At 37.4% G+C, this 16,135-nt stretch overlaps 1 protein-coding gene across 1 annotated transcript; it reads right to left on the bottom strand.

Moving 5' to 3' along the window:
• Window positions 1-1,166: 1,166 nt before the first annotated feature.
• Window positions 1,167-7,623, bottom strand: LOC109107272 (neuronal pentraxin-1-like). The gene is made up of 5 exons (XM_042730800.1): window positions 7,095-7,623; window positions 6,295-6,502; window positions 4,788-5,032; window positions 4,326-4,505; window positions 1,167-2,433 (listed from the first exon to the last, which is right to left on the bottom strand). The coding sequence occupies exons 1-5, from the start codon at window positions 7,533-7,535 to the stop codon at window positions 2,212-2,214; spliced, it is 1,296 nt and encodes a 431-aa protein (XP_042586734.1). The 5' UTR covers window positions 7,536-7,623; the 3' UTR covers window positions 1,167-2,211.
• Between the last annotated feature and the right edge of the window lie 8,512 nt (window positions 7,624-16,135).

Genomic DNA, 16,135 nt, shown 5'->3' with positions numbered 1-16,135 from the left:
GAGGTTTTGAGGGAAAATTTCAACCCACGCTTTCTGTAGTAATTTTGACCTTACACTTAAGCGTGTCCCATGTGAGCTCATTGTGGTTCAAATCAGGCAATAGTGCAGGCTAGTCCAGCAAAGACAGCTACTCAGTACTCTCAGAAACTCCCTGTTTCTTCTTCAAATAGGTTTTGCATAGCTCAGAGGTATGCATCAGATCTTCGCACTACTGCATGATGAAATTTGAAACAATCAAGCACTGACCACAGTGGAAGGCGTGACATTGTAAAATAGAATTCTTTCTTGTTCCTTGCACTCTGCATCAATCTCCCAGCTCGGCAGCCCAATACAATTACACCTCATTCATGCTTGACAGAAGGCATCAAGCATCCTTTCATTTGCTGTTTCACAGGCGCTCTCTTCCAAGATTTAAACCCCTCAAACTCTTTTGTCCAGAGTACTCTTGTCAGTCACTCACCATCCAGTGTTTGTTCTTTTTCTCATTTATCATCTTCTTTTATTTTCCAGTTTCAGCTTTTAAAACATTTCATTTAAAATCCAGCATCCCTGAGTTCTTTTAATCTGCTGTGTCTCTGCTTGAGCAGTTCTGGGTCTTTGCCCTCTTTTCCCAGAGCAGTAGTGGACACCTTTGTATGAAATGTTCAGTTTCTTGGGAAACCTATGCGTGGAATTTTAAAAATTCACAGAATTGTAACTTGGGGTTACAGCATGTTGCAAACCAAGGAAAGAAAATGTACCTTCTTTATTAAACAGAAGATTGGGTTTCAGGTGTGCTTTTACAAAAGTTTGAGCTGAAAGATCATTAAATCACTAAAAGAATGAGTTCGATATTGCAGTTCGATAAAAATAATGAATTATAAATCAGCAGTATGGCATTAGTAATGGTCTGGAAATGTATTTCAATCCATTTGATCTTGGTGAATAAATATATCAGATTCTGTCATAAACATTAATATTGCTGTGTTATGTGTGTGTATGTTGTGGAACAGAACCACTACATGAAGAGATCAACGGTGTTCTCATTATTATCGAGTTGCTATAGGGTTGTGACTTAAATTAAAAAAAAAAAACAGTAGTGTGTTTTTCCCCCATATCTATGGACTGTACTCACTGTACAAAACATGCTTTCATTCAATGCAAATCATTTAAAGGCACTATCACACTATTTTTGATATAACAATTTTATTACAAAATTTAGACCTCTTTCATCTTTCAGTGCTGCCATGCTTTTAGCATATAACAATACAGTATAAAATCTCAACCCGAAATGAGCTAATTAAAAGCAGTTTTTTCATTGATGCTGTTGCAGCATTTAGATTTTCATGCTGTTTTCTGTACACGTAACATTCCTTGAAAAATACAAACACCTGCCGAACACGCCACAATTAAAACAACTTTGAATTGCCAGCCTGTTCTTGCAGACCGTTTGAATTGTCACGAGGTGTAATCAACATAACGTTTCAGTAGTTATACAAGGAAAGAAAGAGATAAATAGAAGTACTCTGCAAATAATGACAAATGTGTCAAGATCTGATCTTTTCAACAGCCCAAGGCACCCAGGCTTGAAATATGTTGGCAATTATCAAGTTATTTTCTTTTTACAAACCCGCACACACATACACAGACACACCAACAAAAAAAAAGAAAAAACAAAAATGCTTAAGCAGGAGGTGATGAGACAATGAGAAAAAAAAGAAAGAAAAGAACACACTCAGCTTTGCTTGTTTTACATTCTACATCCGAAGTTCACAGTGAGTATCCCAGGCAGTGGGTAGATCTATCTAATAATCCTGATGGGAAACAGTAACCTAAGTGGTTCAGAAATCTGCTGCGAGACTACATGGCTTCCTCTTCAAAGGAAGTGGTCTAATGATCCAGGCTGTAAAGATGGAAGTCTGAGCCGTATCATGTTAAGTAGTTTTCCGGTAAGGCTTTGCTTGCCCAACAGACAACCAGAGAAGAGCAGAACCACAGTGCCTTCAAACTAAGACCAACACCAACTTTTGCCTTCAAGATCCAGAAACAAATGACAAAAACGTGATTGTTTTAAGTGTTAAGAGACAAGAAATATTGAAACATCTAGAAAATTCCAGTTGGTTTTGATGTCTGTGTTTGTTCTTGATTGAAACTGTTCTTTAAAGATGAATGATTTGGTAACAGACACCTGGAAACTCATATCTCTCATTGGCTGGGAGATTTCTGTGATCTTTAGTTCAGTTGGCGACAGGCCTCAAATGTCCATTTCGAAGCCCCTCCGTAGACCTCAATGCTGGTTTCCAACCAAGAGAAGACGTTCCCCACTTGTGCTTTGCTGCTGCATGTGGCCAGGTTATAAATCTCTCCAACGGACAGCTTTCGGTCCCAGATGTTGAAATTCGCCATGTCACCGACAAACGCTTGAGTAGCATCAAACCCTCCGCCGAGAGTATCCTGCAGGTGGATAACATTTATTTGAGATGCTGATCAAATAAACGCTGAATGCCTTCGAAGACATATGATTGGTCCCTGTTAACCTTTGAAGCTAATCTGCCCATAAATGATTCATTTGTGCTTTTCATCCCTACAGGCATCTTTGAAGGTCTCTGCATTTCAATGGGCCAAAATCTTGTCTATTGGTTGTTTTATAGAGTGTTTTAGAATGGACTGTTTTCAATGAGATCTTCTTGTAATTGGCGATTTTTCAAGCGTGAAATAAATGGAATTTCAGATTAGGGCAAAATATTTGATTTGTTGACCAAGAGAAAGCATATTTCAGTGTGCAATATTTTTCATCTAAGATAATATAGTAATCACTGGTTTAATGATGTGCAAGCTAACATTATCGAGTATAAAAACACATCTTTAGAGTCCAAAAGCATTCACTGGGTGATGAAACCTATTAGTATTCAGTTAGAATGCCTATATATTTCTAGTTACGAAAGTAAAAACATACTTGTGCAGATTTTTATTTATTTATTTATTTTTTTAAATATGATATCACACAAGCAAGTGTGCCGTTTTCTCGAATATTGGCACTTGAACACGATCGCAAATGTGGCATTTATTTTATAAAACAGTTCATCAAACAAGAAGTAATTTAGTGATACATTGAGTGAGTTTCATTTTAGATACAATACTGTCTCTTTTTTTCTGTTTCTGCAATGAAAATTGTTCCAAACAAAGCTGAAGCGGGACGTTTGTGTGTCTCAGAGCAGCACTCCAGTGCTTCATTCCTGAATGAATATGTTTTTGAACAATGATCAATGATTCAATGATCCAGTTGTTAAAGGGATACTCCACCCCAAAATGAAAATGTTGTCATTAATCACTTACTGTTCCCCCATGTCGTTCCAAACCCGTAAAATCTTTGTTCGTCTTTGGAACACAATTTAAGATATTTTGGATGAAAACCGGGCGGCTTGAGACTGTCCCATAGACTGCCAAATAAATAACAGTGTCAAGGTCCATAAAAGGTATGAATGTCATCGTCAGAATACTCCATCTGTCATCAGACGTGCAATCTGGGTTATATGAAGTGACGGGAACACTTTTTGTAAGTGACGAAAACAAAAATAACGACTTTAATCAATAATTCCTTTGTAAACGGTCTCCTCTGTGCCTCTCCATATCACCATATGCTGTGTATGCTCTTTTGTGTCATCCGCACCACAAGGATTCACTGTTTTATTTCAAATCAAAGCAAAATACATGTAGAAACAGTGCATCCTTGGAGCTTTTATGGGTTTGGAACGACATGGGGGTAATTGATTAATGACAAAATTTTCATGTTGGGGTGGAGTATCCCTTTAAGACAGTCGCTTCGTTTCTAAATGAATCAGCTGTTTTGAATGAGTCGTTTGAACGAATGATTCAGTGAATCACTTATTAAGACAGGGACCTGCTGCCATCTACTGGTGGTTTTAGTGTCATATTTAAACCAACCAAGGTACCAGTACAAAGTTGTTTAATTATCGTTATCAAAAAAATAATAATCCCCCAAAATATCGAGATACTATTTTTTTGGCAATATCGCACACCCCTAGCTTCAATGCATTATGACACTGCCTTAACTAAAAAGGGCACATGCAATGCTGCCTTTAAATTTAGCCAAAACTAGGTGTTTTAAAAAACAGCAGTTAAGCTTCCTAACTTTTGGAACAGCCTATGCCTGAGAGAAAGCCTACAATGCTTTAAAATATAGCTATGTGGGCAGCTCACTTTTGGAACAGAGCCACTGTGTATTCTTCACTCATCATTAAATCATTGTTGTGTAACATCCTGAACTACCACACCATACTTTGCCATATTGATGAGTGAATTAAGGTTAAACAGAGGATGCATACCTGCTCTTGTCCCAGAATCAATACCCCTTGTGGTTTGATTGGATGGTATGGGGCCAGACTGTCCCCATTTCCTCTCATTACACCATCCTGGTAAGCTTCCCACACTCCATCCCGAGTGGTCCATGTGATACAAATGTGGTGCCATTTCCCATCATTGATCAGGAACGGCAGCTTAGCAACCTACATCAAAAGAAGGCAAAAACCAGAAGAAACTTAAACATCATGTTCATTTGAGTATTCAGTTTGTAACTAAACAAAATTGACACAACATACTAGCATAAGAAGCAATATGTTCTTGCAACACATTAGATACCATCCAGCAACATCCTACCAATCTGCCTACCAGTCAGCCTATCTATCTCCTTTAAAGAATACAAAGTATACTATGAATTTAAATGTGAAGAAAAGCCATGAATTCCTAAATTTCCCTAATGGCAATTAATATTTTTCTCAATAATATACCTTGTCATTGATAAGCATTTCCATTGGGTTGTTTCCCCATTCAATAAGAACCAGTTCATTGGCCTGTCCAGGGACTGCATATGAGAAAGGCGTTCCCACTCCTGGAGAGGCGTTGGACTTGAGCCACATGCACACAGTGAAGGCGTACATCTCCGGCAGACTCTTCTTGACTTTAGCATACATGTAGTTGGTCCTCAGAGGGAACGTCAGCTGAAATTTATCCAGTGGTCTGTTTTCCTTTTGGCCTGTTATTAAAAAATAAATACATCAATACATTTAAATAATCAGTCCTCTGATTCCAGTCTACAGTATAGCACTAAAAAGGGCAAACTGTCTAAATAACTTAGTCAAATACATACAATGTACAAAATTGTTATACATAATTTTCAATAACTTTTTTTATTGCTGTCGCAACAAGTAACAAGGAGTAAAAGCCATGATCAATGGCCATCATCACGTAGATAAAGAAATAGTTCAAACAAAAATGTAATTTTGTTATATAGTTTTCTAACCCTCCAGTTGTTCCAAATAACAAAATTAATTATCCCTTTCTGTCTGATTGACCTGTAGGAGCTTTGAATTTATAACATTTACATATAAGAATAACAATAAAATGTGATTTACTGTATACACTAGGGCAAACCCTTTCTAAATAGCATTAAACACCCCAAGCTGACATAGCAGCTCAGCCGCATTAAACTATATGCTCATTAAGTTCTTGGAAGCAATTAATCTAAAGTGCTCTCATGCTTTTGACAACTTGGGTCAGGCCCTTTTACGTTGTGGCTCGATCTGACCTTGCTTCATTTCAAATGCATTACGTTCCATATTAGTTCCATGTTTTCATTACCAATTTTTATTGCTTTGATCAATTAATCATTGAAGTCACATCAAATTTGTGAACTACAGATGATTTTCAGCAAATACCCTAAATGTTGATGTGTTCATTGCACATATGGCTTTGAATGAGCGGGAGTACAGAACTTGAGACTACTTTTTTGTCCATTTTGGAGCTGGACGATGTGCATTGCTGTACACATCTGTTTGGATGGTAAAGCTCAGCGCAGACATTCTGCAAAGTATCTCTGCAATTCACAGAAGAAGGAAAGTCTTTTCTGTTTGGAATGAAATGATGGCTAGTAAATGATGAAAATCCCTATACTATTAATCCCTTTTAAAAGGCTGTGGGACATTAAGCATTTTAATGACTGAGAAAAACGTGATTCACTTGATTGGAAATTCACAAAATTCATGAGCTTGCAAAAACTCTCTAGTTCCGATCTGTAAATCATGCTGTAAAGCTGGTTGGGTGGAATTGGATATGCAAAGCAATGCAGCTCTGTGGACCCCCTCCTCTCCTGCGACACACCAGCGACACTACGGCAATTTATTATCCACGCTGGCATCTCCAAGAATATTTTCCACGTAGGAAAAACAGGTCATGAGAGCGCCTGATGCATCTCCACAACATGTATGTGATTTGTGGAGCAGAAATGCGAATGGTTACCTTTCTCTAAATCGGTTATTCTCTGGTGCAGTGAGGTGAGAGTGGAGTCGACGCGCCCGCGTTGCTCGCTCTCGTTGCGCAGCCCGGGCTTTCCTTCCTCCAAACCGTTCACACGGGACAGGACCTGCTTCTCCAGGTCGTCGATTTTGTTCTGCAGAAGATCCTTCAAGCTGTTCGCCTGGACGGAGCTGTTAGTCCGGCTAAATTGCTGAAGAAAGATGAGAACATCTATTTGTGAGAGAAACGTTTGATGTAAAAACGCTTCTGGCACTGTTAAAGAACCTTAAACAAGTGAACTGAATTAGTAAAATATATTAAATATTCAAATAACTAAAGTTACATATAATTATATAAGTCAAATATTATTTCATATTAATTAACATCACTAAATTAAATTTACATGTCAAAAAGATTATTATTATTATTATTACTATTATTACTACTACATGCATAACAATTAAATGTGTTATGATGTTTATTAACAAAAAATAAAATAAAAATAGACCAAAATGTTTAGTGTTTGAGAACAGCCAAATCAATGGTACAGAAAATTCGCAATAGTTATTTTATTATTTATCTATTTGATTTTAATCTTCGGTTCTCTGCTTACAGTCTCGAGTAATGCGTTTTTTAAAAGAGGATTATGCGCCATTGTTTGGCACCATTTTTTAGGACATAGTGCGCTTTTGTATTCTAAAATAAAATAAAGTTGTGAGAATCACAACAGTTCTATCTGCGTTCTCAAATAAATCCACTGTTTTCGACATGGAAAAAAAATCGCTCCAGGACAACAAACATACCTCCAGGTTTTCCAGCCTCTGCTTGAGTGACTGTAAAGTCCGCGAGAGTTGAGCCAGTGTGTCCGTCGGACCCCTGGACACATCTCCCATTGTGTTCTTAGTGCCCATTTCCTTCCGTCGTCCGCCGCCCCTCGCGTCTCCGGGCTCGGACGCGCTCTGACTTTCGCACCTTGTCAGCTTGGAAGTCAGTTCCCTGATCGTTTCCTTTTGGTTCATGATCGTTTCCTTCTGTTGCAGCACCGTCTCTCTCAGCTGCATGACCGTGCTCTTGAGATCCTCCCCGGGCACGCTGTTCTGCAGTGTGGCGGCGCATATGTCCATATCCTTGGGCACGGACGTGCAAATGAACTGGGTCTGTCCAAAGTCCTGGCTCATCCCGTCCGCCAGAAGACAAGAAAGTATCAAAAGTTTCCAGTGAATCCCTCTCGCTCCAGCCTCCATGGCGTGTTTGTTTCCGAAGTCTCTTCTGGACAAGTAGCTGCACTCTTTCTCTTTGTCTGACAGCTTGTGCCGGTTGTAATCTGGTTGTGGTGCGCTCGGGCTTTATATAGCACGCGCATCTGCGGCGGTGAGCTGCATCACGCGCCTGATCATAATCTCCCGCCCATGGATATTAAAGCAGAAAAAACAGTAAGTCAATAAAACTAGTTTTGACCCCAGCGGACGGATTTTCAGTTTTCTAAAGCTCAATTAATTTAACACAATCATTGGGAGATTTTCGTCTTCACGGAAAATAAAATACTAACAATAAAAATACATGAAAGTTTGATTTTTTTCCTGCTTCCTGCATTTTTTTTAATTTAGAGAAAAATAAGTTTAATAAACTATATAGGCAACATATAGGCCTATATTTTAGTAAAGTATTGTTGAAATTAAAGTACCAGGTATATAATTATTAATTTATGGGAAAAGGGGCATTCCCAGAATTTCTTATTTGAACAATCATAACATATTCAATTAAACCAACAAGTTAAGTTACCAGAGCACGTTATTTTTTTTTTACCACCCAGTGTTTTCTTAGGAAAAGAAACAAAGACTGAATAATTGCTCATCAGAATAAGCACTGTTATTTTTCCACAGAAAGCTTATTTATTATTTATCAGTGTTGCATTAGCTGGAAAACAGTCTCTCGCAGTATTTTTAAGCATTTGTCTAAAAAATAAAAATATAACAAAAACAATTTACTTTTTCATTTATTGAGTATAAAAGAGGATCTAGAAATCTTTTATCACATATATAAACACGTTATATTGAAAACATATAAAAATCATGTCTGGTTAACTTTGCAATAACATGAGCTTCTATGGTATCAAATTAACAGGCTGTATAATGTTTCTGTATTGATTTAGAAACATTATGCTGCCATTTCCTGTCTGCTTTGTCCACTTAACTAAATGGGTGTATGAAAAGACTCATGAAGACAACACCTTAATTAGTGATAAAGCCTAACTGCAGTATCACAATGATTATTGATCCTCTACCGCAGCACGCATGCAGTGCATAACTGTTCTGTCACTGAGTAGTTTGAGGATGTGCTGCTGCAGATGGGTGTAAAATCTATTTGCAGCAGCTATAGACTACTCTGACAATGGCCATGCTTGTGTGACATTGCACATCTCTCATGACATCACACTGGTAGCTTTTTTCAGTGTTGCAGTGTGAACACCAAAATGCATTATGTTGGACTGGCCGTTCCATGAATCAGAACTAATAAACTTATATAGCTAGTGCACATTATTACCTACACAAAGGGGTATTAGGGTAACACGCATACCACTAAAATAATGTAATAAATGAAACAACAAATTTAACAAAAAACACCCTGATTTGCACAGCATACATACATACATACATACATACATACATACATAAATAAATAAATAAATAAATAAATAAATAAATAAATAAATAAATATTGCATGTTCACCATTAACCAGTCTCTGACTGGTTAATGGTCACAGTAAATGCGGGTAAATAAATTATATATTGAATCATTTTTTAGTAAGTGTTGTATTTTGATTGTTATTTTAAAATAATTTAAACTATTTTAAAATAATTTTCCTATCTCTTTGTATTTTTATACAGTACAAGGTTATCCTAAATCAGTGTGATTAACTAGATAGGTCAAAAGTAATCTAAAAGTAATTCAAAAGTAGTCCAATTATGTATGTAAAATGTGTAATGTAATGGATTACATTAACTACAATTTTGGTCAGTAATTTGGCTCTAGATAAAAGCTCAAAGTGATTGGAACTTAAAGCCCAAGTAGCTGCTGAGCTAAAATACAGCTATCCTCAAATAGCTATATCCTAAGAGTCTCATGAAAGGCTCGTAGACCAAGATAAACCATACACAACTAGCTTCAGATAACCAGGTAAGACGTTCCTTCAAAAACTGCCTAAACCACAGAAAGTGGGCTAATTGCTTAAGCAGGGGAGATAGCACTGTTTAGGCAAGGGCTCAAGGAGACCGCTACTTAAAGTTCCCTATGACATAAAGTCATTGAGCTAGCAGATAGCTATCCTCAGATGTACCTAGGAAAGGGCTACCAGAGGGGGGAATGACTGAATCACTTTCACTGTCGTCACCAACCACATCAATCTCTTCATCATCATTCTGTCTAGAACAGCCCAGCAGCGTGCTATTGGGATCAGATGACTCTAAAGAAAGAGTGTCTGGATCCCGAGCTGGGCTCGAGCTCACATTTTGAGTCTTTGAAAGATGCAAACCTTTCTGTAACCATTCCGCGAGCTCGACCTGCGATCCCCATGAGCTGAGTTTCTGCTGTGCCTCAGCAGGAGTGGGACCTGACCCGCGAGGCATAGACGCTTGCCCCTCTTCCCTCGAGAAGAGAGACAAACATAATCGGAGCTTCGGCATAGTGAAATTCTCAGAGCCCTCGAGCACCAGATGCGCTTGCTCTTCACCCAGGCACATAACACACAAGTCACGTGTTTCCTCAGGTGTCAAAAACTTCTGACTCGGAGGCAGGCACTTCTTGAAATGCTCGCCAGGTTTCAGAGACAGAGTACACACTGCTAACAGATAGACGGCTTCTAAAGAGATAACAAACGTATTCATGTATTCAGCAGTTGCCCTTTTATACTTCTGGACACCTGCCTATGATGCCACAGGCCATGTGGACCAATAGGATTGGAGTTTTTGCACATGTGCTTCAGACACCAGTCATACTGGCAGCATTCCCCATAGTGTCCACTAGAGGATATGACGTGAGTTAAAATTATATTTTGAAGGTCTAAGTTTTCCTTTATGAAATAAAGAAGCAGCGCATAGTAAACAGGAAGTGGCAAGTCACAGTTTAAACCATTTATGTAGAACCATTACTCGACAAGCTATTGACCATCATCACATCTAACCCAGATAAGGGCTCGTCTCAGAGCACATTAAAAAAAGAGGTTCAATTATCTGATGACATTAACTGTGAGGAGGAGAAATCTGTGGGCTTTGTATGAGACTTACATGACACACCTCACCTTTCAGTTGTCCATATATAACACTTTATTTTTTAATCTCCTTCAAAATCAAAAAGCGGATTTAAAGGCTTTTCAAATCATTCAAAACGCTATAGATATATATTTTTTAACAATTTATCCACCTCCATGTTGTGTAATAGCTGGGCTGATAGCAGCACTGTGGGCGAATCCACCTCTATCAGTCTAATGATTATATTTTGGCAACCTGTGACAGTCAAGCTTTTTCTTGCACTGCTATATAAACAGATTCACATATAGCTGCCAGACTGGTTATTTGTACCAGTCACAAGTTTGTGTTTTTGCGCAGTGCAGGCAGCAGTAATAAAATGAAAACACCCTTGAAAATGCAAAGTAATCAGTCCAGGAGATCTTAAATTATGTGAATGTTCTTCTGTAGTCAGTTCAAAGATATGACATTTTTGAAGAGTGTGCATGTGCATACATGCTCTAGTATGTAAGAAAGAGCCTATGATGGAATCTGGAAATAAAGCAAAATAACTGAGAAAAAGAGAATTAACCCTCAGATGCCATGTTGGTAACTTACAGCAAAAAACTGCCATTAATTCAACCTTACACGGATAAACTAAAAGAAGTTATTACTCTGCTACCTGAGTGACATCTTTAAGCAATGTGATTGAACAACAAATTGGAAACAATAGTGACTAATAGATTTATTTGACGATGCATTGTACTATGCTAAATAATCAGCAAGTTTTGTCACTGTACGAAAAACACATCCCAGTTCCGGTTTAAATGTCAGATCATCGCTGTAAATAACAAACATGGCATCTGGGGACTGCTTTGCTGTTTTTATTCTCCATTAGTTTGAAGGTTTCCTTATGTTTCCTCCGTTATGCTAGAGCTACTGATACTAACAAGAAACTATCCTTCTAACCACAGGTCGAGCTGTTGTTCCAACCACACAACTTTGAGATGCTACTTCTGATTGTTCGTTGAAGCTATAGATTCGGAAAACAACAAATTGCTGAACTATGTTGGTACTGACAAAACTTGCAAACATAGTTGGCTAACAATGCTTCTGGGAAACTGGAAACCCCTGGTAAATTTTCTGCTTGCTTTGTTAGTCCAAACTAAACAGTGTCCATATTAAAAAAGCAAAATTTTTCTGCGGGGATCCACAATGAACAGAAGACTGTGCAATTCATCATTGTTATTAGATACTAGGTTGCAAAAAAAGTCATAAATGTGGCTGGGTTTACTCGGCCCATTCAGAAACCCTAGGCAGTAACTTATCAGAAGAGCAAATCTAATGTACAATTTACTGCTCCCAGAATGAGTTTCAAACTCTCTCTTTCATTAAGGTCTACACCACAGAAATTGTTGTAGTTTACTCTCTCACACGCACACACATGCATTAATACTCCAAAGCTTCATTAGAAAACAGACTTACCACGGTTGTGGTCGACTACTAAATAATGCATCCCCCTTAACGGCAGAAACACACAGAGTAACGACAGAGATCAATGACTGTAATTCCACATGCTGCCTCTCACCTTACCGTACATTAGGAATAGATGGCAGTATCTTCTGAAGTTGTATTATGGCATTTTGTCATATAGCAGTTTTCGACTGAGGGCCTCTAAAGAGCTGAGGGTTATGAGAGGTTAGTGCATAGTGCTAATAAATGGGAGATGTGTATTTCTTGGCTGCCTCAGCAGTGTTTTTGAGTTTTCCCTGGCTTTAAGTTACGATCCATCAAAGGTCCACTGGCACTGTGAGCTTGTTCATTATCTGTCAGTTTGTCCAATGAGTTTTTAATCAGAAAATCTGTTTTTAATCTCCCTCTAATTTTCTTTAGTTACATCATATTTCATTTTTGACCCTTCCACTACCCCTTAAACTTAAACACCCCACCCTCCCCAAACCTTACCCATATCCCACCTCAGCAGCAGCAAAAGTGTTTTCAACTTCAACATGAACACAATAGGTAACAATTCATTATTGTATTACTAAGATCAAAGTATATAGACACCTATAAATCATAAGATGTGGCACAAAGGATATTCCTTATTCAGGAGTCATCTGTATTCACAGAACTCCACAGATTTCATATTCATATTTTTAATATTCACACTCAAACATAGTTCTTATAATCTCCTGCCCTTTGCATATCTTTCAGGCTATTTTTTTTATGTTTTCAGCTACCAATAAGAGTGTAGTTCTTTCAGCTCCATTTAACTTTCACCATTTTGGAACCCATCTGGCTGAATTCCACAGTCTTTTCTCAAAAAAATCAATGCAGAAAATGACTGCAGATTCCATCTGGACTTGGTTATTCTTCTGCATGGCTAATTAGCCGAGTGGATTAAGCTATCTATTCTCTTCCCATTAGAGCTGTGCTTGTTCACTGTGCTGCGTGTAGAAGTGTAATCTATTAGTTGATCCTTCCATTCCCAGTTTGCGCAGTGCGTTAATGTATCTAAACAATCAAAGAGCTTCAATGTGTTACATAATAATGTGCAATGATTTATAGTCTTGCTGGTGCTGTCTGGGGAAATAGGTGTTTGCAATTTTGCAAAAGTGAACTAATGAACATTAAAATTACCAATGAATTCTTTCAAACAGATTATATTTAGGTTTGCTTAGTAATCATCCATATTTTATCCAAAAGTGTTTAAGAATAGAAGATAGTTGATGGATTGGTTGAGGAACGTGAATATAGCATGCCTTACAAGCACTATAAATTACTTCTTCACAGAGGAAAACCCCAGTCAAAGCTTCCCTGGGCCTGAGGGCCACGATCACCCCTGTCTGCCCAGAGCTGCATGGATTCGGTCATTCGAGGGTCACCACACTAACAAGACTCAATTACATCGAAAGGAAAAATACCCTTGAATCGACTAATTAAAGGCAATCTTCATCCCTTATGGTCACACATGAGCAGCTTTCTCCTTTGTCTTTTCATAATATATTTTCCCTTATGCTTTGCAGATTAATGTGTTCTTAGCTTTCCACCGTTTGTTTTATTAAAGGTTATAATTTGATTATTTTCTTCTTATAGGCATCCTGTATAGATATTCTGCATCATCACAGTGGGGTTAGACGTATTATTTTGTTTTTTCTTCATCTCTCTCATATTCTGTCTCCAGCCGCACTGATGAGACATAATTTTTCACTGAGTGTCAGTTGCATGTGCTCACAAATGATCTGACAAGTGAGCTTGTTTCACACTCATGGGATTTCAGCTTGAAGATTGATGAGTATTTCTATTTCTTGCCAACAGAATGACAAAACCAAATCAAGCAGGCATTTACATGTCAGTCTTGTGTAATCAGACTGTCAGTAAAAAGTCCAGAATGCATCTAATCGTGGTCAAGAACCACCCACTTTAAACATTCTACTAACTACAAGTAACTTTCCAGCTACATATCAACTAACTCTCATTAGAGTAATAGTACATTTTAGGTTAGGGTTAGTAGAATAAGTTGACATGTACTTGTAAAGTTACTTATAATCAGTAGAATGTCGGATGTTGGTTGAACATCAATATAAAGTATTTGCCGATATTAAGCAGACTCCGTTACTTAATTGGTGTTTACTAATTACTAATACTCAACTACTCAGTTAATGTGCTAAATTGCTATTTCAGCTAATTGCTTAGAGCTAAATTCGATTTTTACACCTTAAAAGCAAACAAATAGCAGTTGTTGAGCTCAGCAGGGTTAAACAAAAGTTTGTCACTGGTTTAATAATCATAACTCTTCATTTATTCACCAGCGAGTCATTAGGTAATAAGAATGAAGGTTGTCTGTAGCCAGTTGTCTTTGTATCTTTTCCTGTTTGTTTGTTTTAGCTTTTAATAGATGTTTCCACAGTGACTATATCCTGATCATGAATTGTTAAACTAATTTCTCCAAACTGTGAGAGATTGTCCCTGGTTATTTTATTTCGGCTGCATGCGATGCTGAATAGTCTCGCAATTTCAGTTCTGATGCAGATGGAGACTAACTTGAAAGAATAGGATAATTCATCTCTGGTAATTATGTTTGCTAGTAATGACTGCATTAGACGGTAATAGTATTTACATACGGTATGAGCCAGAGTGCTTGAATTATGACATCTGTTAAAAGTTTAATATTCCCAGTATCACAGCTCTTGAATTATTTGTTCTTCAAAAGCCGCAGACAATATGATACTAAATAATTACCCAATGCATGTCTCCAACCCACACTTGACAGTTCACATAAAGCAAATCAACATGTATTTGATAAATACTTATAATACAAACATCATATTCTAAAAATTACGATTTAACAAATGCACATGATATCTTTTTACACTGAGTCACACTGATACATATTTTACATCTAAAGAAATTTCATATATATGATTAAATCATAAATATATTGTATGTCTGCACCAAACACCCACTTAGCAACCAGCCAGGACAACTTAGCAACAGTCTAGCTGGGCTTATCTCTCTTCAAACTGCGAAAGTATTCAAACTACGCAAGATTTATATAACCTTAAAACATCAAACTAAACTTCAAACAATCTTAAACTTACAGACAATGCTTTGTCAAGGTCTGTCTGGCAACATTTCGTAGTTCCTTTAGTTTTATTCAGCTTGTTCTGAGGTTGTGTGTATTTGACTATAATGTTTAAAAATGTCCTCACAAATATTGTGAAACATGTCAAAAACCAACTTGTCAAGACATTTGAAGTAGTTACATAACTACACTTTCCCTCTCTGAATCAGCCTAAAAAGACTGGGTCTGCTCTGGAAACAATCCTGTAAGAGGTAATGCCTTTTGAAAAGAAGGACCAACGTAATGAGCCACTCTTTGAGCCCTTTATTGTTCACCTTAAATGTCCTTCTCCTTGAGTTACTTAATGATCAATAATCAACCTTTCACCAACAGCTTATATGTTGCACTGAATTGGTCAGTCAAGGCTTGAATTGAAGTCTAAACATTAAGATTTTTGGTTAAAATGCAATAGACTGATTGTTGAGTTTAACATACGCTAATCAATCATGAGGAAGTTTCTCAACTTGAGACCGAATATGATTCACCATTATGAAACAGACCCACATCTTACCAGCTTTTATTGTTTCATGTTTTATCAAACCATAAAGCAAGGCAATTTCTCCATACAAAATATACACAATATCTGGCCTCGGATGAAGTGCATTGGACTTATTTCAAAGGTATGGCCATTGAGGTGGTTGAATAATGTTGCAATGTCAAAAGTATTTCCTGAGATTTTCAATTAATCAGTGTTTTATGTTGTGTACTTTCGTCTTAACCCTCGGAAATCATGTTTTTCAGGATCCTAACTTTTAACCTTTTTACTTATTATTCTCAGATTAGGTAACGTACACTGAACCTGGCCTACATTATAAGTGTAATGCTTAGCCAGCCTGTATGGAAGACTCCTCTGTGATATGTTCGTGCTCAAGGTCTAAAAATCAAAGCCCCAGCAGGCAGTTTTTCTTCATTAAATATCAGTTTATTGGTTACAATCTTGTATATTAATCAAAATGTAATTTAGCTAAAAAAATAAACAAATAAAAACTTTAAAATT

This window comes from Cyprinus carpio, chromosome A3 (assembly GCF_018340385.1).
Source record: "Cyprinus carpio isolate SPL01 chromosome A3, ASM1834038v1, whole genome shotgun sequence".
NCBI classification, from domain to species: Eukaryota; Metazoa; Chordata; class Actinopteri; order Cypriniformes; family Cyprinidae; genus Cyprinus; species Cyprinus carpio.
This window is presented reverse-complemented; position numbering and strand designations above follow the sequence as displayed.